This window comes from Exophiala mesophila (genome assembly GCF_000836275.1).
Source record: "Exophiala mesophila strain CBS 40295 unplaced genomic scaffold supercont1.6, whole genome shotgun sequence".
Classification (NCBI taxonomy): domain Eukaryota; kingdom Fungi; phylum Ascomycota; class Eurotiomycetes; order Chaetothyriales; family Herpotrichiellaceae; genus Exophiala; species Exophiala mesophila.
In genome coordinates this window covers 2,894,808-2,917,009 of record NW_015622509.1, presented here as the reverse complement: position 1 = coordinate 2,917,009, position 22,202 = coordinate 2,894,808, and the positions used below count along the sequence as shown (strand labels likewise).

Below are 22,202 nucleotides of genomic sequence, written 5' to 3'. Positions count from 1 at the left end.
CGAAGATGTCGGTGGCCCTGGGATGTATAACCCGGGGCTGCTTAAGGTACGTGCTAATCCCTTACGAAAGTTTGCCTCGAGGAATAGTGCCCACAGCACGAAGCCTCGGGGGGCCGTTTGATGCCTAGAAGGAAAAAATTGCGCCAGTCCAGTTTAGACCAATACTCCTATCCCAGACCGATCGAAGGTGTAGGTATGGAATATCCTCTTTTCAAATTATCTATAATGTTTCTTTGGTCGCTACCCTAAACTGGAGTAGCAATATGATGGATGGATTCGATCTTTGTGCCCTTCTCATCATTCCAGCCATTCAAGTGGAGTAGAGGTTGGCTTTGAATGTCAAGCACCTCCCCTTTGACCTCACTTCTCGCCAGGTCATCCTGTGTATATGTAGCCTCTGGCTCGATTCTAGGGACAGTGACATCGAGAAGATCGACCTTTTCCTGTATCTGAGGCTTGCTGTCCTCCACGAAGCCATTATTCGACGGTATAATCTCAGATGCGTTGCTGTCCACATAGAGGTCGCCCAAAAAGTTGGTTTGATTCAGATACCAGGTCAGAGCTTCGGCATCCTGGGTGACACCAACTTCTCCCACGGTCCTCCCATTCCCAAACCATCCAAAGTCTGAGGTATCTATATTCTCCAATTCATAGTCTTCCCACCTCACCGACTCCATGGCTCGCAAATAGTGAACACTGCTACCGGGCCACAACGCCGTGACTTTGGTAGCTCCATTTCCAGCACCAGTAGGGTCTTTCAACTTTGTCGTGTACCAGCTCGCACACCCGGCCGTGTAAACAGTGTTTTCAAAATACTTGTCACAGTAAGATGTGAAATTCTCCACCTGTCTTTTCTTCGGCTGGATCGTTTTCAGGTCACCATAAGCCATGCGGCGAAGGATCTGTGCCATGTACTTGTGCGCTTGCTCCATCATGACGAGCAAGGTGCCAGCACCTTGGAAGGAATTTGGCCCCAGGGACTGGAAAAAGTTGGGAAAGTTGTTGGTGCACAATCCTAGATAGGTTTTGGGCCGTACGGCGTACTTTTCGCGGAGGTTGACTCCATCCTCTCCGTAGATGGGGAAGCCTTGACCGGGAGATGTCTCGAACCCGGTGGCACAAATGATTGCATCCACCTGTCGATAGACACCATCGGCAGTCGTGATCCCTTTGGCATCGACACTGACTATTGATTGCGAAATTAGCGCGACGTGTGATTGCATCAGGGCCTCCAAATATCCAGGACCTGGGGTGAGTCGTTTGCAGAGTGGTGGAAAGTCTGGAATGAGTTGCTCGGCCAGTTCTGGTTTGGCCGATAGCCGTTCTCTCATGTGTCTTTCATAGTTTCGTCGTCCCCTTGCGTGGCTCTGGCTGCCAAGTTTGACGTTGTCATAAGTGCTCTGTAGTCCAAATTCCATGTCTTTTCGATACTTGATATAGCTCTTCGGATCATCCCTCCACTGTTGCTTTTGTTCTTGGCTGTAGTCGAAATTTGATGACTGATTGTGAGTTGTTTCTTCCAACAGGTCCTGGCTAAACTGAGTGGAGACTGAGGTTCTCGTTAGTAGATCATTTGATGTCATGGCGAAAAGACTCGGTAATCCACTGGTAGATCCAGGTCGGTGGTGAGACTTACTCCATGTCTTGCCTCGTACATAGTGGTCCATGGCAGAAACCTTGTTGACAATCGCCGGCACAACTTGAATGCCACTGCTTCCAGCACCGATGACGGCCACCTTCTTACCCTGTCGTCCTATTAGAGCCAACCAACGATTGGCAGATTATTCAAGAAACTCACCGTGACGTCAAAGCTTTCGTCCCAATTGGCAGTATGTAAGAGAGGTCCTTTGAAATCTTGCAAACCTTCAATTGAAGGCCATTTCCAGTCGTTCAAAAGACCAGTTCCAGTGATGAGCACATCAGCCTCGTCTTCGACGATTGAAGGTTCTGCTGAGTCAAGCCTCAAGAATTTTGTCGTCCACTTTGATCTGGATTCGTCCCATCTGGCTTCCACGCACTTGTGTTGAAACCGCACGAAATCGCGAACACGGTATTTCTCCGCCACCATTTTCCAGTATTGCAGGATTTCTGGTGCACCGGAATAGAACTGGCTCCATTCCGTCCATGATTCAAAACTCAATTGGTAAGCATGAGAGGGGATGTCTGATAACGATTCAGTTTTGGTTACACTTGAACCACATCAGTCGGCCACTTACCACAAGCACATCCTGGATATCTACATTCGAGGGGGGTCAGCCGAGTCGTCTCACCTTGATGGTCTTTATTCACTTACTTGTTCTCGTACCACGTTCCACCGACTTCAGGGTTCTTTTCGTATATGACCAACTCGAGCGAAGGCACTGCTTTAAGAAATTCAATGGCGGCAAGGATCCCGGACACACCGGCCCCGATATAGATGACCTTCAGGGGACGAGCCTCGTCAATCGGTCGGCTGGCGTTTGAGGTGGAACTTGGCTTGATAAAGTCGTAATCGTAACCGATCGACCCCATGGCTGGTCGAAATCTAGTGTAGCTTAATTGCGCTTGATAAGTGAGCAAGCCTTTGGGAGGATAAACGAGATTAACACTTTAATCCTATACCTAGAAAATACTTATATAACGGGAAGCACCGATGCAGATAAGAATTTCTGTCTTGTATCGCCTGGACAAGTCATTCGAGCAAGCCTTGGTTGCATGGGGCAAATCGACAGACAGTCAGGTGGCATGGCTTCTGCATACGGTATTGGGACATCTTGCCCTCCAAGAAACCCACCTAAAAACTACGACAGCCCATATTCCATAGACATTGGGCTCTGCAAGACGCAATCGATGGTCTGGTCATTCATCATCTGAGGTGTAAACCCACCGAGGACACACGCTTGCGGAGCTTGGAGAGTATCTATCTTCCCAAAGAAGGTATAATTTCCCACGCTCGGGATCCGTTGCCGAGATGCTGTCATGTCAATGCTGAAGGGCTCGGGTAGTGTAACCGTGCACCCATTGGGAGTTTCGAGGAGCGTTCGTTCGTTGGGTGCAAAGTCATGAGTATGCACAATGAAGACTCCACAGGTGACAATGAAAAGCACTGAATGATAGAGCATGTCAATCTGGCTCTACATTCGGACCGGTCGGGCCATTTACGATTTACATCTCGATTTTGCGTCTTGTATTCAGTCTTATCGGAGAGAATTGACTGATCACTCTCTCTACTGTGATATCTGCGTTGCACTCGTCGCTAGCTTATCGCGGTTCAAAGGTCAGATGATAAACGACGAGATAGATCAGGACCTTGTTTCCTAGAAAGCTGTGGACGAAATCTCCCTTCAGGAACGCCATGACACAAGCGTGACAAGCTAACTCAGCACCGCTAAACCCAAGATTCCAAGGCTGCCTGAGTGCTTATCTCGTACTTTGTCCCTTTCTTGATAGCGACCTTGGCAACCTTCGGTGCGGGGGTTCCAGAAGCACTCAAGTCTTCCTTTTCACAACGTCCCATGTCCACCCGAGGATCAAGATGCTGACTTCATGCAATTCCAATGGATGACGCAGGTATGACTTTTGTTGGACAAATGTGAGCATGGCTGAAGTTGCCGTGCGCGAACGTCGCCGAGTCGCGAACGCGTGTTTGAGATGCCGCCAGCACAAGATCAAGTGTTCTGGCTCGCAGCCGTGCAGACGATGCGATTACCGTGGTTTGGATTGCGTCTTTGGCGCGGATGATAAGAAAGTGGTGGTTTCGGAGAGGTGGGTGGCAGCGACATAGTGCTGAGGATATGGAAACGCCAATGGCTGATGCTGTGTGCGTGTTTCTTTTTCACGAAATAGGTTTCTGCAGGAACTCAAAAGCAGAGTCGTGGAACTCGAAAGCCAACAACGAGGTTCATCGACCTTGATAACGGCCTCGCGTGGACATACGTCCCAATCGCCCGATGGCAGCCGCAGTGCTGACAATAACACAACCACCATCAACGACACCACCCAGTTTGAACATTCGGTCTACGACGATAGGGACGCTACGGAGCAAGACGAGACCGCGACGTGGAATGGCCTGACCCCGCGGGACGGACAGGCGCTGGACGAAAACCGGTCTCAAGACGAACCCGGCACTCCTGATGATTACTCTGGCGTGGTCAACCCGCTGGTCAGAGACCAAGCGGCGTATATCTCGATTTCCGGACGATTGCGGTACCTGGGCCATTCGTCGACCTGGTCTTTTACGCAGCAGGTACTGGAACTGGCACACCAGAGCCCGCTGTCCAAAAACCGGGTGCCTCGCGGTGAGATGTACGTCGAGGGAGATGCTTACAGATTGCCGTTTGAAGAATTATACCACTTTACAGAATCCGACATGTCCGGTCTGCCTTCGCTAGACGTATCGTTGTACTACCTGCAGTCCGTCAAATTCCGAACTAATCCTTTGTTTTACCTGTTTGATGAGCACGAGTTCACCAAGTCGGTGCACGAGTTCTACAAGAGCCCATTGCTGTACGCTCGAGCCAAACCGATCTGGTTCATCCAGTACCTGGTCATCATGGCACTTGGAAAGGCATTGGTTTCTAGATCTCAACCGGCAGCCTCGCAGAATGTCACCAGTGCTGGCTCACACCTGCTCACTCGAGCCTTGCGGTTGCTTCCAGATATCACTCATCTTGCAGAAGAGCCAATCGACGCCACGGAGATTCTGTGTGCTATCGCACTGTACCTACAATCAATCGATCATCGATGTGCGGCGCACATCTACGTAAGTCAAATCTGTGGAATCTCCCTCCCAGGATGGAACTGACAGGAATGCAGATTGGTCAAGCATTGCGCATGGCTCAATCATACGGGTTGCACAAGGTCATGCAACCTGGGGTGGGTAGTGAGCAACTCATAGAGCGGTGCCGCCGATTATGGTGGACAGTCTACATGTTGGACAGGCGATTCTCTTCTTCATATGGAGTTCCAGCCGCTTTACACGATGAAGACATCACAGTGCCGGTGCCGACTGCTGGCGAAGGCGCCGACGAAGGCGCCATTGCACGCAAGTTGTATGTCAAGATCTGTCAGCTGCAAGGCAGAGTGATTAGCAGTATGTTCGCTCCCTCTTGATTGACCTACCAATGGACACGCATGGACATTGCTGATGCGATGACAGCTGTTTATAGTTCTCGTGGAGAGCTGAACAAGACGTTTGTCACCAGGACACGTGCAGTTCTCAAAGGCATAGCAGGTCTGTCAGCGGAATTGAAGAAATTCTCAGACAGCTGCTTTGGAGAGGTGTCGAGGATAGCAGCCCATGTCAACCTTGCCTATCACCAGGTAAGTCATGTCAGTATCGTTGTGATTCTATCGCAAACTCACGACTGGGCAGTGCATTCTCGTGACATCGAGACCTGTACTGTTCTACGCCCTCAAGCAGCGCCTCGAGGGCTCTGCATTGTCGCAGTCCCGTCCGCTGTCTTCGACGATGAAGGGGTTAATACAGGTGTGTATCGATTCGGCTACACAAATCGTCTCGATCCTAGCTCAACTAAAGCAACACGATCTTCTTGGTAAGTCCCTTTTCCTCGTCGGCAACGCGATGTCATGCACAATCAGGCGCTAACCCAATGTGCGAGAAGATGTTTTCTTTCCATTTGATCTAGAAAGCGCCGCCTCAGCTGGATTTGTTCTCGAGATGGCTTCCAAAGTCCATCCCAAACTGTCCTTTACGCGAGAATGGTTTGGCGCTCTGATTGAAGTGTTGGATTTCATTGCATTGCACGGGAATGTTTTGGCGACGCAGAGAAAAGCCGAGATCGAAGATCTTGTCAATATGTTGAATGACGAAGAAGTCCAGCAGAGAGATGCGACAAGCACGACAGCGGCGCTGACGATGACTTCACCGGCTCAAGCACAGACTTTTGACCCTCCAAGCTTTCCCAGTCTTGGAGATCCGTTCTTTGATAATTGGCATCTTCATGAGGCGTTGTCTGGAGGTCAGATTATGGAGTTGGTGACTGCTTTGGATGTGGGCAATATGGGCAATTTTGATATGGGAAATACCGATATGCAGTGGTCATAAATGGAGTTATTTACGATGAAAGAACACTTGGAGTCTTTCTTAGGATTTTACTTCAACAACATTTCTCCGTTCGTTATCTAGTATCTAAACAAAGACATTTTCTAACGTAAAGACATCATGTGTTGTCTTACAACCACGTCGTGCCCGCAGAACCCTCAAGACCTCGACCGTGTGGAGCAATCCTCTCCAACAGTGGCGATGGTCGTATTTGGTATATTTTTCCCACTCCAGGACAAATGATTGAATGCACCTTGCGGATGAGAACCCGATCACGTGAACATTGAGTGCGCCTTACGATCGAGCGGAGTTTGGCGTGGCGGGGAGGCGGTGGGAGGGGAATAACATCATCCAAGATTGACGTACAAAGGCTATCTCGGTCGTTCATGTTGGCTTTCCCTCATCTCAGCAACAACATTGAACAAGAGGCAAAGCAGAAACTGTGGGCAGATAACACGGCTCCTTGAGAAGAAGTAAGTCATGGTCGAGGTCAAAAAATACCACCTTCGGCCCACGAAGTTGGTGCCCAACAGTCCACAGCCATTACTTCATTACCGAGGGATCCTCAAAGAAGGCGCTAGCCGGACTCCATCCAAGATCCACGAAGTGTTTGACCACAACGACTGGAAGACGCAATGGATATTCCGGTATGGGCCAACTCAAGAGTCGCATTATCACTCACGAATCCATGAATGCATGGCCGTACTGTCTGGCAAGGCGACGATTCGGTTTGGAGCGGCAGATCTATCAGACGACCTACAGAAAAGCACATACGAAGGAGCATGCGAGAAAGGCGGAATCGAGTTGCAAGCAGAAGCCGGAGACGTCTTCTTGATCCCTGCTGGCGTGGCGCACAAGACGTTCAACACTAGCCCTGGGGCGCCGTTTGCTTTGTTGACGCCGGGTCATGGCAGGGGCATCGAGGCCGATGACATTAAATCCGCCCTCGCTCAGATTACCCTTGAGGGGTTCACCATGATTGGCGCCTATCCCAAGAACTGTGGCAGTTGGGACTTCTCCCTTGGTGGCGAGGATGTTGGCAGCTTCGAGGAATCTTGGTCAGTGTCTAAGCCGGAGAAGGATCCTATTCTGGGAACTTCAAAGGAAGGCCTGTACGGTCTGTGGAAGAATGTCGATCAGTCTGAGACGAGGCGCAAGAGAGGTCCTCAGATTTATGCAAAGCTATGATTTATGACTGATTTATATATATGCTATATCTACCTTACCTCTACGGCTTCGCAGATGAGCGATCCAGCCCGCCGTTAATTGTCAAATTCAGCATATGAAACATGAATAGGCCGTTGGCGTGGTTCGCCCACTTGGGCCATCGCTTATCATATACCCAATATCCGCTGTAGACATGACTACCTAGTAAACATCGAAAGATACTTGCACTCGAATGGTTGACTCGAGGAATCTCGTCACGTGATAAGGCCACTCATGTCTAAGCCAGTCGGATAATACTCCGATTCAGAAGTACTTAGGGGCGAGTGATTCATGCAACAGGGGCAAAATCCAACGGGAATATTGATTTAACATGTTTTGGCTTACTGATAGATTGTTTGTATTAGCTCTACACGCATAATTTCCTTGGGGGAACTGGCCAACATGGCAACGCTTGCTTTACTCGGCTGTGGTGAGTAGGCCAAGGAAAGCAATGCCCACGAGCAACCATCTGACGAACAATGTCTAGGGCAAATGGGACGGATCATCTTGACCCGCCTACTACAAAGCGCAAGCTCGACCTCGCCATTACAGATCCTCAGATTAGAAGCCACCGTCTCGAGATCAAGTAGTGTCTCGAAATTGGCCGACGAGTTTGCGCGGTACAAAGACCGATTGCACATCTCCCATGGAGGCAATGTCGAAGCTGCCAGGCGATCCGATGTTGTCATCTTGAGCTTCCCACCAGACCAAACAGAGACAGTTTTGAGCGAGCCAGGTCTTGCACAGGCCTTTAAAGGGAAGCTCATCATCAGCATACTCGCCGGCATCACTCGCTCGCAGATTGAGGCTCATGTGGGTGACTCAAAGTCTCAAGGGACACACATCGTAAGCGCGATGCCCTCCATCGGAGCTCAAGTGGGTGAATCAGCTACTTTGCTCGCGGAAGACGAAGGTGAGACTCTGCCTGCGGACGTACAGGATCTCGTCCAAGGCATCCTTGCTCCGCTCGGTCGTATCATTCCAGTTCCCAGCCACCTCCTCGATCGCACCATGGCCGTCTCCGCCACGACGCATGGATTGATGACGATTCTGATCGATGCATTGGTCGACGGCGGCGCCGCGGCTGGAGTGCCCCGGCAGCAGATGCTCGATGTTGTCGGGCAATCTATGCGTGGGTATGGTGCTTTACTTGGCGAGGGCTACGATAATGCCCAACTCAAGAGGTCCATGTTGATCCCCAATGGCTTTACTGTCAGATCGATTCTCGCCTTGGAGAGAAAAGGGGTCCGGCCCGCTGTTAGTGATGCGGTGGTCGAAACAGTGCGCCTGACTGAGCTGAGTCAAAAGTAGGTTGGTACTTCGTCGGCAATCTGTTGATGGCCCTGCTGCTGTGTGTGTTGGGGCCTCCAATTCGGGCTGGGCAAGCTGGGATGAGTGGTGAGACTGGGTTCTCGAAAGCATTGTCCCTAGACCCTCGCCTCGACATCATTGCCGATCAAGTGCATCATCCGCTTTACAAACTCCTTCTCCATCTCAACCTCGGCATGTCTCTGCAAGGTCTTTTGCATCTCCAGATCGATGGCAGCCATAGTCTTGTCTCTCTGCAATTGGTCGTCGGCAGCATCCTCGTGGTTCTCTCGTCGCTCTTTCAACAATGAATCCCTCCTGCTGGCCAAGTTCATTGCTGTTGTTAGCAAAGTCTTCTCCTCTTGGTCGGCCTTTTGTAACCTAGCATCAGTCACTGCTTTTGCATTTCTCTCCCTCTCCTTCTGAAGCTGCAATGCAGTCTTGGCAGGAGCACTGGGGATTGAATAAGTACTTGCTCGATCTGATGCCTTGGGCTTCTTTCCTAGAAACAAGCTGATTCGGTTCACTGGACCTCTTCCTCTTCCTCTATCAGCCTCCAGCTCTCTCTCATTCTCTCGGAATGCTCTCTTGGATCTAACGGGGATTTCCATGGACTTTTGATTGTCGGCAATATTCTGGACGATGGTCTCGACTACTTTGCGCGTCCGCACGCCTGAATGTTGAAGGATCAAGGTGACGATCGTATCAGGGGATTCCCCCGCGGTCAGGAGTTCGCTGATGCGCCAGTATGCTGGCAAAGGAATCTCGTGAGAGCAGATGGAGATGGTGGGGACGTTGCGATAGTTGGGGACTGGAGACAACAGGACCTCGAGGGCGGCAGCGTTGGCTGACATGGTGATAGACCTTGGCTGACTCAGAACAAAAGGATTTTCCTACTGGCCGTTTACGCGATGAATGTCTTGTGCGACAGACGGGAGAGGAATGTGAGTTTGGGCAGGCAAATTTGAACCAAACAGTCTCAGATTTAGATGCAAGACCTACCAGGCAAATGGTCGTCATGATGACAGCTGCAGAAGGAGAGGGATTTGTGTAACCAAATTTGACTGATTGGCAAAATGGCAGCATCAAAGGCTGAAAGCAGAAGGAGACAGCATGAGACAAAGAGAGAGTGGGACACAAGATAATGGCAACGAACAAAGGAAAGTGAGTTAGAGGAGGTGGGAAGGGGTCACGTTGTATGAGGGTGGAGTCAGACACGAGCTGAGGAATGTCAAAGGAATGGTTGTCAAGGGAGGGGACTAGTGAGGGATGGAGGAGATATATGACAGTAGTAGTGTTGAAGATAATAGCAGTGATGTTGATGATGATGGTGGTGGTGGTGGTGGTCATGGTGAGGGTGATGTGTCGATAGTGGTGTTGATGATAATAGGAGCCTGAAGTAGCAGCAGAGCAGAGTTAAGGGGAATATTTGCGGGCGGTGCTTATGGGCAGCGATTCCCTCTTTCAGAGGTGTCAGGGGCATGCCTATAGCGTCTACCTTAGGGCCCGAGGCGCCTCCCCCGTGCCATGGCTGCCCTAATAATTATGCCGGTAGGCCTGCAAATACCACTGTAGAACATCCATATCACCGCCAGGAAAACAAACTCGATGCTGCCAGGTTTCATCAAACAGAAACACATCTCATTCACATCTTCTGCACACTATCATCAACTTGCAATATCGATTCTCTGGTTGTCATACACAAACTGCCGCCATCAGCTCTGGTTCCTGTTCGATGCCTCCCTCAAAATGTCCCTGCGCCCAAATGCGTTCCCGATATGCCCGTGTCCTTTTCCCTTCCAAAGAAAGAAAATAGACCACAAGGATGCTATACAGCCATGCAAAGTCAAGGGTATCTTCCAAAATCATAACCGTAATTGCACAGATCCGCGTCAAACAAAAGACGGACAGCCAAATCAACCAAGTCAAACTCACCAATCAGCCAGACTCGCATGCTGCGTCCTTCCGATCTGATTCCTGCACCGTCACATCCGGCAAAGGAGCAAATCTCTCCCCAGTCATCTTCTCCATTCGTGTGCGTTGAATGGTTGCCTGCGTCCGCCAACGAGCTTCCAACCGTGCTTTCCTGGTACTCAATCCCATGAGCAGCTGATGTTCTTGAGACGCATATTCGCTGTCAATCGCTGCTAGTTCTTTTTGCTGATCTCGTTCCAGCTTTTCAATTTCCAAGTCTCTGCGATTCATCAGGTTTTCCACCGCCCTCTTCTGCTTGCCCCGCAGAACGTTGATCTTGGACTTATGCAATGTATCCATCGCATCACGCTCACGATATTGCTGAGCTAGATTGTGGTAGTCCTTTTCTGTCACTTTGCGTTCAGGGAGGGGGACTTCCACCGAGGTTCTTCCGGACGTAACATCTACTGGAGTCGTCGGTGGCGTGGGGTTCTGGCAATATGCTTCCATGTGTCGTAACCGGAAAAGCACCGCCCGTTTTTCCAGGTCGTGCTCTTCCTGAATCTTCATCTCCTCCTCCAGCTGCCGGGCCTCTAGCTCTTCAACTGCATGATCTCTCTATGATTTGTGTCAGCACGCACCCACTCGTCAGTAAATGGTCATGTTACCTTTTCGATGTGCTCGGCAATGATTCTGTCCTGGTCAACTCTTCGACGGTCTTTGGCACTGTCACGTCGGGAATGAAGCTGAGACAGGAGAAAAACCTGATACTCAAGGAAGCGAGCCTTTTCTTCCAACTGCTTCATGCGTAGATCGAGAATCTCTTTACATTCCGTGCTGCGTTGAAGAGCCTCGCGATCTTGGGTCATTTGATCGTCATGGCTAGGACGGGCGGGAGGAGGAGAAGGACGGTGCGACCATGAGCTCGTGCTCGATTGGTCGGATGGAGTACGTTTTGGAATGCTGTTGACAGAGGGCTTCTCGCTCACCTGGGTGTCGACGTCGCTGTTGATGCTGGTGAGGGTGGAGGAAGAGTTTCCGGTGAACCTTCGTTTTCGAAAGCCTGCCATTCTTCGAAACCCTCTGGCAAACGGTGACCTCCTCCGCTTCTCTGCGTCTGACAAATGAGGCACGGTGAGAGGGCCTGAGAGGGGTTTTTCGGACGAGCGAGAAGGTTGGATGGCTGGGCGATGTTCACTGGAAGCACAAGAGGTAGGCGGGGTTGATTGAGATTGAATAGATCTGGGGCCTTGGTTCGGCGAGTCGGAGGCTATGGTTATGGTAGACACTGAGGAGGTGATGTCGTCGATGTCCAACATAGGTCGAAAAGGCAACAAACCGAGTCCTTTGGCGTCTTCTGCGACGCGCTCGTCCAGGTCGTCCTCGGACACATGGGCAGGCAACTGGAGAACAGTGGAGTTGTAAAGAGCTTCATCGTAGTTGTCGTCATGTCCATCATCGCGCTTCTGAAAGTCAAGCCGGTGTTCTTTATTCATAAAATAGTCTTGGGTCCAATGCAGGTCCATGGGCGACATGGCTGGCACTGGCCGTATGGGCCATTCTTGTCGAGTGACTGGCATGCTTCTCATGCGACGAGGGGAGGCCGACTCAAGGCTTTCTCATGGTCAACGAGAGGGTCTTGTCGCACAAGGGCGACGGGTGGGTGCAATTGTCAGGACAAGAGCAGGTTGGTTTGTGAGGGGTGGATGTGCGACTGGGGAGACAAAAGAGTGACAGGGGAGAAGTCGATGGTACTGGGGTGACTCGATTCAGTTGAGTAACTCCGAATGTCTCTGCAGAAGGTGCAGGGTGGATGGTGTGGGGCGAGATCAAAGGCAGGTTCGGTCTGGAACGCGGATGGCTGATGGCTGATGTTCGCATATGTCACAACGGTCGCTCAGGCAGGCAGGTCGGGTTCAGGAAATTGGAGCCAGGCGCCCACGGCATCAAAAATTGATAGGATGCCGATGTGTTGGTCAACGACACGAAGGAAAGGATGAAGAGTTGAAAGTGCAGCGAGAGGTCGGTCGTGTGGAGGAGGACGGGTAAAAGAAGTGACAGCAGCGGCAGGAGCAGTAAGTAATGTGGTTCAAGGCGGTGGATGAATCTTGAATGATGATGCTGATGATGATGGCAGCGGTTCTGTACTGGATTGCGGATTCTCAGGACAAGGATAGATGCTTGCCAGGTTGCCGGGGCCCAACACCGAGGTTTCGGGAACGGCTGACTTGGTTTGAAGATCGCTCGAATTGGTCGAGTTGGTGGAGGGGCTCGCTTTTCTTGTGGAACTTTGGGACGGTGGGGTTGGATGAGGAAGCCACAGAACGGGCCGAGGAGGCACTACTTCGTCATCGCCAGACGCCCAAAGGGCTAATAATTACCGTAGGCATGACGCGTAGGGCCATATCCTTGGCTGCTAGGGGAACACGGACAGGGCAATGAGGGACAAAATGGGACAACGAGGTTGAGAAGATGGACAGAGAAAAGCTTGTAACGAGCGGCACTTTAGTTTGTGCCAGATCGGGCCAAATGAGAACAGGGAGATAAGACGTAGGCGAGCAAAATAAGCGAGATGAGTGACAATGGCATGGGACACAGGAAGGATGTGATCAGAGTACCTGTTGGACGAAGCAAGAGACCTTGATTGGGGAGTGTGAAGACTCAATAGACTGACTGTAATTTGCAGATGGAGTTGTGAGGGGAGACGACAATTCAATTGGAAGGGTTAGCGAGAAAGAGATTCCAAAACCTGGTCAGAGACACAGTTTCAAGAATTGGATTGACGGCGCATGGATGGAATTTACACCGAGTGTGATTATCAGTACATACATGGTCACCAAGTTGGACAGGGCACGACAGGTACTTTAGTCTAGGTGTGTGTCTAGGTAGCTCAAAACTTCCAAGCAAAGGAGGGGTTGGCGGAAACAAACAAAACGTCATAAGTATATATGTCAATCATTCAAATCCTGTCGTTGAACAAGGTACATAGGTAGTACCTAGTATCATCAAGTCCAACTCAATAAAATCCATCAACGGGCGACAGGTACATTCAAGTTGTTGAGTGTGTTTTCGATGCGCCTGCTGATGGAGGGTAGGGCAGGCACCAATTCTAGCAGTCTACTCTCCACTAGTCGTACGCAGGCACTCACTGCCAGTCAGTCGTAGTTTCCTCATTATTACATCGTGGTGGTGTGGTTGGATCGTTGTACCTGCCTTGCTCTCCAATCGCATGGCTTCTCTCAAACTGAAGTTGACATGGAACTGACATTTTCGTATCCCATCTCGGACGACTTTCTCTCCGTGTGTCTTCCAACTGGCTGATAAAGCGCCAGCTGTCACAACACTGGTCGATCGCCAGAACCTGACAGGTGGGATGAGTTTGGCCAAAACACGCCACCGAGACTTTGTCTTTGCTGCTCCAAATCTTCCGTCTACTAGGCTAGAGGGGGTAGGCTTGGAGGTGAAGGATCGGCCTAGATACCTAGGTAAGGATGGGGTGGAGGGCCAGAGGGCCAGAGGGGCATAGGGGCCTCCCGCTTGTGTAGGCTTCAAGCTACAAGCTTAGCTGCCGTGCACACTTTCTCGGTGAGTTTTCTGACCGCCAAACCTCTTCTCTAGGTAAGTACGGAGTACTGTGCAAGATGCATCTAACCATCCTGGCCGAGGGAATTTGACAACGTCAACGACCAGAAACCTCATGACAATCGCGCCTTATGCCACTCACCACCCACTGATCTAGCGAAAGTCTTCAAGTCAGTCTCATTCAGCCTAAATGACAGATGCTGCTCAAATATACAGTGCGTTTTGTCCAAAACAACCTATCCTCAGTGTGCGTATTGTGCGAGCTAACCATCTCAGATGAGATCGATCGATCTCGGACCATGGAGATCGATCTGTTATTATTAGTGCTGGATGCCCTGCCTGTGGCTGCACTGCTGCAGACGGTAACGGCGCAACCCAGGCGAACGGGAGCCTTACCTTACTGGGAATCTAGGCGCGGTGCGGGGTTGAAGGGCCCGGCACACAAGCAAAGCCCGTACCAGTCTATCACCGTTTAGGGCCTCGGGCGCCTCGGGCTCTTGCCCAGGCACACCTCGCCTATTCTGGCCGTCCAAATTCGCTGTGAGTGAGGAAATGATCACGTCCTTATGTACTTGTGCACGAGTTTCATCCCGTCCTCTGCTACCAAGCATTGTATTTATTGTGCATAATCCCATCCATTCGCCTTGTCAAGGACACCAGCGGCAGTCGGCAACGATTGTACTTTGGGCTCAAGACAGCTACTGAAGCCGGCCAAATCGTATCCTGGAGAGATAATTAGGCTCAAACGTAACATCTGATCCACTACAACGATACCTCCACGGACATTTCCAACGGTTGTCAATCGTCCCACCATCGATCACCCTGTCATGCCAGGGTCCATCACCACCTTTAATGATTGTGAAAGGCCTAGTCCACGGATTGAATTGGACAACATCCTCCTTTTCCAACCCATTCAGTCACTTTTCACGCGCTCTGCTCTGCTCTCTGCTTCATCGTCTCTCCATGTAGATAGGCTAACTCGGGGATGATCAGGCTTTCAATCTCCATCCCTTCGGTCACCTTACCTCCCTCCAGATCGACATGATGTTCTTCGTGCTTGCGTTCAGCCGTGCCAATGTCGGCCTCAATACCTGAAAAACTCTTGGATCTGCGCGTCTTGGGTACCCGGATCCAGTGTTCTCCGCCATCTCGAGTGACAAACACCACTTCCCATTTTCGGGTGGTGAGGAGGTTGCCAATGACCAAGTCATGCTGATACCGTTGCAAGGCCTGCTCGGCCTTTGCCACCAGAAGATTTGGATCCGTCTCCAGTTTGAAACTGACCACCATACTGCCCGTCGGTGCCCATGACTGCACCAAGTTGTTCAGAAACTTGGGCACCGGGTCCAGGTTGATGACCAGCTGCCGACTGTTGCCCGAACCCACCCCTCCTGTGTTGTCTTCACGCGACTGGATCTTGTGTTCTTCCATCCGCTCACGTGGGATGAAGAAATCTGATACGGCGGCTGCGAGATAGAACAATGCCCCGCTACCAATCGGACGCATGATCTCAGCGAGACCACGGAGTTCAAAGAGATATTCCGTCACCGTGGTGAAGGGCAGCAGGAGCAACAGACGGTTCTGTTTAGCGTAGTGATACTCTTCCAGCACCCGCCTCATCTTTTCCTGATACTCCTTGCGCACCACCACGCCTCCCTCTGGTCCGTCCTCGTCCATGAAATCCAGAAAGCAATTGGTGCTGTGGCTGTAATGCCGTGAGTACGGCAAAAGACTGAATTGCCGGTGCAGGAAGATGACCGCGTAGCCATTCTTGAGGAAATATTCCGCCGAAGTCGCACCTCGAGTTCCAGCCGAGAAATTGTCGATAAATCGTACTGTCTGATTCTCAAGCGGCACCGTCGTCCCACCCGATGTCACTAACACCATCCTTCTCCCCGGACTTGTCTCATGATGATACTGAACAAACTCGCGGGCGAGAGCTTGATGGCTGGCCAACGCTTTTGGCGGAGGATTGGTCTGGAAATACTCCTCGGCCGCATCTGCGGCAGTGCCGTTGGTTGTGCTCGGTGGCATGTTGTCGGATAACAATACGGCTGAAGACAAACCCTTCTCAGAGCCTAAGCGAGGATGATGTCACTGTCCAAACACAATACCCCACGACAATTGATACAACTTAAACACGCTGGCGAGTGTGATAATAATTGGGATTCTGGAATGACTCAGTCACGGTCAGTGTTTGGGATTTCAATTCGGTGAGAGAAAGTGGATAATCTGCTGTTGACCGAGCTCTGAACCTGATATTGTGGAGGATGAAAAGTGCAGCGCAAACACCAGCATACTTTGAAGGACAACCGATTTCATGTACTGTATGTAGATCAAGGTCTCTGATGGGGCATGATTTTCTCTATAAGAGCGCAGAACAAGCGACGATGATTCTCAAAGATATATCCATCGGTTAGACGGATGTGACTTGTGATACATGATCTAGGGTTTATGGTCGGCTTCATCGTTTGTCGTCGACACGGCGTAGTGTCCCGAAAGTCAACTGCCTCACCTGAACCGAGGTTTAAAGTCACGCGACTATATTGAGCCACGTGATCAATAATATGCCTCATCTGTGTTCACGTGTTGATGCCTAAGCCAAAAACTTGTCACCAAATACTCAAGTTATGTTTGCAACTCTTGCCTGGTCAACAGGAGATGTGTTGTCAGGGCAATGCATTAAAAGAAAATGCGACTACCACGCTACCTCCGATGCTATGTGAGAACCACACCAGGATGCACAGTACAACGAATCCCACATCTTTTTTCTCTCTCAAGACTGTTAGGCCGTCCCTGCCTAGAATACATCAACAATTGCACCTGGGCAGGAGTTAGATCAGGCAGGAGCCAGCAGGGCTGGTGTGCCTACTCCATAGGCCGAGTTCCTTTCCATCCTCTCTGAAAGATGTCTAGTTAGACAAGACAAAATTCTCAACAAAGACTTGCCTCATCCCATTTATACCCGAATCAAACCTTCTGGTTCGCTGCTTCTCCTGCTAGAGTTGTAGTATGCTGTATTGCTTGCTCCTCTTCTTTTGGACCGCCTATCCCATCCTTCTCCCAGAACTTGTTCTTGTTGTCCTGGCCGGTGATCAGGCCACCGATATCAAAGGGGTCGATCAGGGTGTAGATAAATGGTCGCTTGTCGACCATGCCTGGTCCTTCAAGCTCGGTCACGCCGTCTTTTGCGAGGTAGGTCTTATGATTTCGAGGTAGATATTTGGCAGGTGGGTAGACATTCAACAGGAAGGTGTTGATGAGCATGGGCACGGCCTCAAAGACCCAGAAGGGCCATTCTTCTCCGTTAGCCGTCGAGTACCAGGGGTAGAAGAAGGAGGCGGTGCGGAAACAGTTGCGAAGAAGAATGAGGAAGCTCGATGCATAAAGCTCATAGATGATGACCTTGGCCTTGTGGTTGAACACCCCTGCAGCGATACATCGTCGGTGAAAGATAACAATGAGCGCCAGAAAGGCGAGGAACATGCCCAACAGGAGGAACAGTGACAGCTTCACTAGAATTTTTCCCGTGTTGAGCTTTCCGGGACTGTTGTCTGGATTGGCGGCGATTGCAGCGCCGTTGCCTGCCAGAATCCCATCTATGGTGTCTAATGTGATAAACGTTGTCCACACTCGTCCAGGGTGCAGAGGGGACAGATAGGGAAGGTAATAGAGGATACGGCCAAAGATGAAATAGTTGGCACCTTGGTAGACCGGTGGAGCGACAAAGAGAAGAACAGTACTGGCGATGAATAGGCCCATGTTACCATAATGATATGCTCCATACTCGCGCATGCTGAAGCCGACCACAAATAATATGGCTGCCCAGGGTAGCAAGAGGCCAATACGCCATGACCTGTATTTGAGGTTGTTCTGCCAGATGTGTAGAACGCCGGAAATGGCGAAGAGAACTGCGAAGGCAATGGACGGGCCCTTGACAGGAGCGTACACGTAGAAGGAGCCTTCCACAGGGTGAACCATGGCGGTGGATCTGTGAGACTTGGGGCTCTGGTCTAGGACTCAAGGCTTGGTGAAGTGGGTACTGTGATGTTGATGTAAGACTTGTCTATCATGCTTGTTTCTCGGGTGAGCATGGCTCTAAATAGTCTGCCACGCCAGGCAGCATAATTTCAGAAGTAGGTACAATAAGTTTGTTCTATTTCAGTGCACGAGTGTAGAACATGAAGAAGACCAGATTCAAAGTCAAAATTGCAGCAACAGGGTCACCGAATCATGCCAGGAATGAGCCTTGCGCAGGCGACGACGTATTACAGGGCTGCCCGATACGAGCCAGAGCGTGATGTGACACAATTGGCTGAATAGGAGACGATCGCAAGATTGCAGCATGCCCGCAAGTAGACAGGCACACAGGGTCAGATGGCTTGATCAACATCTCGCGTACCTACCGCACTTTGGGATATTCGTGCCGTTTCACCCGGGAACCCTTGAGAGTCTAAAAGTCAAATCAAACTGCGTGTGGACTGTATCAGGATCAGCCTCGTGAATGCCTCGTCGTGTCATCGATGATAGTAATTGCCGGATCATCTTTGATCCCCACCCGGACACTGTCGATTGGCAGATACGCAGGCTTCTACATTATTCTTTCCTATGACATAAAATTATTTGAGCAGCGACTTGGTGGACCGTGCCGATGATGATGTTGAAGAATCTTAATAGGGAGCTGTTCGTAGATATCGATTGGTTCGGAGAATTTCAAAATCTGCCTTGTCTTCGGAAGTCCTCAAGACACCACCGTAACGAGTCTAGTCTGGAACGTTGAATATAGGGACGCGTCAGGCATCCATCTTTTCTCCCATCAGCAGGGGACTAAGCACTAAGTTCTAGTCTTTATCTGGTATGCTTCGCGAAGACCACTTGATGAACGAGCCAATGAATTTTGTCATGTTTATACTACTGTATATTCCTTTCTATGTTGGCTGCAGATGCCTTCAGTCGCCGACATTCCCTCCTTGCTTCGGCAATTCAATGTCGACGAGCCAGGGTCTCTGTACAACATCTCCATCTCCCATGATTGCGGCATTGACAAACAGCGTCTGACTGCCTGCCACAAGTGGATACTCATCCTGAGCACAGTGACTAGTTGATGCGCATCTGTGCTGTCTTAATTGCTCCACCTTTGCTTGCTTTTCCTCCACAATGTCGTTAGAGTCGAATTTTATCTTCTTGAGTGTGTTGAGGTTTTCGATGACGGAAGAGTTGTTGTTGTCGATCGATGTGAAGCGAGAGGGTTCGTTGATGCCGCTGTCTTTCCAGGTGACCAATTTGGCGCCCCAGCCCTCATGAATATGGCCGAAGCAGTGAACTCGAGGTCGGGCCTGGGCAACAGCTGCGAAAAGGTCAGTGCAGCCCGCCCTTTCACGACTAGAAGTGAAATCCATAATCCCTTTTGGCGGGCCATGAGTCATGACAATGTCTGTGCCCCCCTGGATGTCAAAGCGACGGCCGTGATTGGGATGATATTGGAAACCCCATGCACCCAAGGCTGGAGTGTATGGGCTTGCATAAATGGTCAGCATAGCTCCATTATTGAGAGTGAATTGATGTGTACCCTCGTGCAGAAAGACGATACCTTCGTCCTTGGAGTCATCGAACAGCTGCTGTGCTTGTCCGACTCTGCCATACTCTTGAGCAACAAGTTCGGGATTTAAGGGTTGTTTTGCTTCTGCCACTTTTGTCGTGAATGCATCGCGGTCCATTGTAAAGTCGTGATTCCCAGGTATTATGAGTTTGAGGGGTGCGTCGATGCTCCGAAGCATATTGAGCGCGGTGTGAAATTCTTCTAGCTTGGATCCGTCTGTCAGGTCGCCACAGTGAAGGACGACATCAGCCCGTTGTTGTGGCCTGGTGTTGGAGTCGAAGTCCTCTCCATGTGTATCTGAGATGATGAGTAGTCGAGTAGGGATGGTGTCGGCCATGACTAGGGAAGTAAGGGTGGTGAATGGCGGGGTGGTTTGGTTCCAAGTGCCTGATGTTGAAAATGACAACGCTTGACAAGAAATCGCTCAAGTATACATGTTGAGAAGCAACGATCAAATCTTCAGCGCTTAAATGAATTTTGAAAAGGATGGTAGACAATGAAAGCAAACAGGAACGGGACCTCTTAAGTATATCTGACCTATGGAGGAAGTGGACCATGCCTCTGATCGTGGGATGGGACGACGAGGCGAAGTCATTCAGTTAGTTCATTACTGAAACACCAGACAACAGGTTCACCTATGATGTGCAACAACCAGTCTACAGTATGTACACCACATGACGCGCTACGGAGTTGAGGAAAAGTTTGATCAGACTCAACTCACCACACTAGGCAACGATACTTCCTGACAAGCTCTAGTTGGACATTCCATGGTACATGATAGTAGAACTATGTGGCTTCACCAAGTTGTACCTCATGAGAGACTTGGGCATTCGAAGAAACCAAGTAGCAAGCCATCCAACTACATACGAAGGCACATATATAGATTTGGCGGAACTGTGGTTGATATGTTGGCACGAATGTCCTCTGGCTTACAAAGGGGATCCTTGCAGGTTAAGGACTATACCTCCGCAGAAAGTTGTGACTGGGACTATACCTAAGTCGTCTCCAGAGCTCTAAGAACTACTAGGTACTCTCTGGCACCCGGCTCATCTGGCAAAGGTAACTTTATAGACCCTACATCAGGATGAAGCTGACTCAGCAATGAAGTATTTGGTGCCAAAGTACTCCAGTCCTGGGCTTAGTAATCGATCTGTACTCCGTACATGACCTTCGGCAGAGTTTCCGGGTGTGCCTGCCAAGACCTCCTCCGCTTTCTCCTGGAAGATGTCATTGATGAACATGTCATTGATGACATCGTCTGGTCCACGCGTCGTTCTCGTCCACCAAGAAACTTGCACTGGCAATATGGCTGCCCATCCGTGCAACAGCATGTACCCAGGTAGGGTTCAATGTCATGGCTGTCGTCATACCTTCGGTATCTTTAAAAGCGAATCGTCTCATGCAACGTCTTGAAAGCACCAAACTTGCTCTTTAGTCATTCATCGCATTCCTATCTCCTTCATCATCCAAATCAATTAACTCGCACACAGACATTCCTATTCCTCATACTCTAACTCTCTCCCAGACACCATAAAGTCATGGCAGAAAGTGGACAGCCTAAAGGAGGCAGCATCCTCGGTGATGTCAAGTCAGCCATCAAAGGCATCCGAGGCGCCGGCGATGCTCTACGTGGCCAATTCAACGAATCCGTCGACACGGCGTTCCAGGATGGAGTTGGCGAGGCCAAGGACAAAGCCATTAAAGAGAGAGGAATCGCAGACATGAGTCAAGCCGATACTCGCTTCAGGAAAAGCCGTCATGAAGTACCCACCACCACGGATGCATCTACGTCCACAGATGGAGATGTTCCAGTGACTGGAGCCGTTTCTGATACAGGGTCGGCGCAGGCGACGGCTATGAGGTCGACACAACGTACCGAGCCGGCACCTGAGTCTGGTGTTGGTTCAAGTGCCACAGCTGGTGAATCTGATGTATCGACTTACCCTTCTGGAGGATTCAATCAACAAGGAACGACAACTAGAAATGGAAACACACTCACTACCGGTGGACTACCTGGTAATACTACATATGCCGATCAGGGTGCATCCACAGGAGCAGGTGCTCATTCAGGAGGTGTCGGTAATCTGGGAAGCAGTGTGCCTCAACAAGGGCTGGGCAGCGAACCTGCGCCCGCGCATGAATGATATTGATCTGGATAAAGGGAAAAAGGAGTGTGCTGCCATAATGCCCTCGATGCTGTGTTATAAGTTGGAGTCCTGACCCTTTGATACCCTTGATCTTACTTTGCCAGCATCGCATTGTATCTCAATCGTTTTCACCTTCTAGTGGATATCTCGCACATGTTGGGTCTTGTTTCAAACAATTGCAATTGTGACACTCACACGCCGTGATGATCCTTTGACGGTTGACTTGCCATCAGCGCCAGGGACTGCCTGGCAAGACGCGCCTGGAAGGAGATCTGGCAGAATATGTTAGGAAACCACCATTTCCTCACTTCTCGGCGTCTGCGCACACGCACACGCAAAACCTCTTCCCATTTCCTACTCTCTGTTCTCCCTCTACCACTGCAACTCTTCATCAAATTCATCC

At 50.4% G+C, this 22,202-nt stretch overlaps 10 protein-coding genes across 11 annotated transcripts; 4 read left to right on the top strand and 6 right to left on the bottom strand.

Annotated features, from left to right (window-relative positions):
• Nucleotides 1-227: 227 nt before the first annotated feature.
• Nucleotides 228-2,621, bottom strand: PV10_08903 (uncharacterized protein). The gene is made up of 5 exons (XM_016373990.1): nt 2,294-2,621; nt 2,217-2,236; nt 1,799-2,163; nt 1,637-1,745; nt 228-1,549 (listed from the first exon to the last, which is right to left on the bottom strand). Exons 1-5 carry the CDS (start codon nt 2,509-2,511, stop codon nt 246-248), a joined length of 2,016 nt encoding a protein of 671 aa, XP_016220901.1. The 5' UTR covers nt 2,512-2,621; the 3' UTR covers nt 228-245.
• A 473-nt stretch (nt 2,622-3,094) lies between these two features.
• On the top strand, nt 3,095-6,115 carry PV10_08902. 2 transcript variants are annotated; one of them, XM_016373988.1, is made up of 6 exons: nt 3,095-3,744; nt 3,826-4,741; nt 4,795-5,071; nt 5,138-5,301; nt 5,354-5,534; nt 5,604-6,115. In XM_016373988.1, the coding sequence occupies exons 1-6, from the start codon at nt 3,578-3,580 to the stop codon at nt 6,044-6,046; spliced, it is 2,148 nt and encodes a 715-aa protein (XP_016220899.1). In that variant the 5' UTR covers nt 3,095-3,577; the 3' UTR covers nt 6,047-6,115. The 2 variants fall into 2 exon arrangements, with proteins under 2 accessions (XP_016220899.1, XP_016220900.1); XM_016373989.1 differs by lacking the exon at nt 3,095-3,744 and having other exon boundaries at nt 3,763-4,741.
• A 309-nt stretch (nt 6,116-6,424) lies between these two features.
• Nucleotides 6,425-7,339, top strand: PV10_08901 (uncharacterized protein). The gene has a single exon (XM_016373987.1). It carries the CDS (start codon nt 6,524-6,526, stop codon nt 7,229-7,231), a length of 708 nt encoding a protein of 235 aa, XP_016220898.1. The 5' UTR covers nt 6,425-6,523; the 3' UTR covers nt 7,232-7,339.
• A 239-nt stretch (nt 7,340-7,578) lies between these two features.
• Nucleotides 7,579-10,018, top strand: PV10_08899 (pyrroline-5-carboxylate reductase). Its single transcript, XM_016373985.1, has 2 exons — nt 7,579-7,679; nt 7,737-10,018. The coding sequence occupies exons 1-2, from the start codon at nt 7,652-7,654 to the stop codon at nt 8,558-8,560; spliced, it is 852 nt and encodes a 283-aa protein (XP_016220896.1). The 5' UTR covers nt 7,579-7,651; the 3' UTR covers nt 8,561-10,018.
• PV10_08900 (uncharacterized protein) lies at nt 8,677-9,411 on the bottom strand (the record flags this gene model as incomplete). The annotated part of the gene is made up of 1 exon (XM_016373986.1): nt 8,677-9,411. One exon carries the CDS (start codon nt 9,409-9,411, stop codon nt 8,677-8,679), a length of 735 nt encoding a protein of 244 aa, XP_016220897.1.
• Nucleotides 10,019-10,176: 158 nt separating the features above from the next.
• Nucleotides 10,177-12,702, bottom strand: PV10_08898 (uncharacterized protein). Its single transcript, XM_016373984.1, has 2 exons — nt 11,140-12,702; nt 10,177-11,089 (listed from the first exon to the last, which is right to left on the bottom strand). The coding sequence occupies exons 1-2, from the start codon at nt 12,058-12,060 to the stop codon at nt 10,496-10,498; spliced, it is 1,515 nt and encodes a 504-aa protein (XP_016220895.1). The 5' UTR covers nt 12,061-12,702; the 3' UTR covers nt 10,177-10,495.
• A 618-nt stretch (nt 12,703-13,320) lies between these two features.
• Nucleotides 13,321-16,503, bottom strand: PV10_08897 (uncharacterized protein). The gene has a single exon (XM_016373983.1). The coding sequence runs from the start codon at nt 16,085-16,087 to the stop codon at nt 14,978-14,980; it is 1,110 nt and encodes a 369-aa protein (XP_016220894.1). The 5' UTR covers nt 16,088-16,503; the 3' UTR covers nt 13,321-14,977.
• Nucleotides 16,504-16,724: 221 nt separating this feature from the next.
• Nucleotides 16,725-18,213, bottom strand: PV10_08896 (uncharacterized protein). Its single transcript, XM_016373982.1, has one exon. It carries the CDS (start codon nt 18,032-18,034, stop codon nt 17,024-17,026), a length of 1,011 nt encoding a protein of 336 aa, XP_016220893.1. The 5' UTR covers nt 18,035-18,213; the 3' UTR covers nt 16,725-17,023.
• Nucleotides 18,214-18,978: 765 nt separating this feature from the next.
• Nucleotides 18,979-20,027, bottom strand: PV10_08895 (uncharacterized protein). Its single transcript, XM_016373981.1, has one exon. The coding sequence runs from the start codon at nt 19,987-19,989 to the stop codon at nt 19,003-19,005; it is 987 nt and encodes a 328-aa protein (XP_016220892.1). The 5' UTR covers nt 19,990-20,027; the 3' UTR covers nt 18,979-19,002.
• A 969-nt stretch (nt 20,028-20,996) lies between these two features.
• PV10_08894 (uncharacterized protein) lies at nt 20,997-21,918 on the top strand. Its single transcript, XM_016373980.1, has one exon. It carries the CDS (start codon nt 21,191-21,193, stop codon nt 21,794-21,796), a length of 606 nt encoding a protein of 201 aa, XP_016220891.1. The 5' UTR covers nt 20,997-21,190; the 3' UTR covers nt 21,797-21,918.
• The last annotated feature ends 284 nt before the right edge of the window (nt 21,919-22,202 follow it).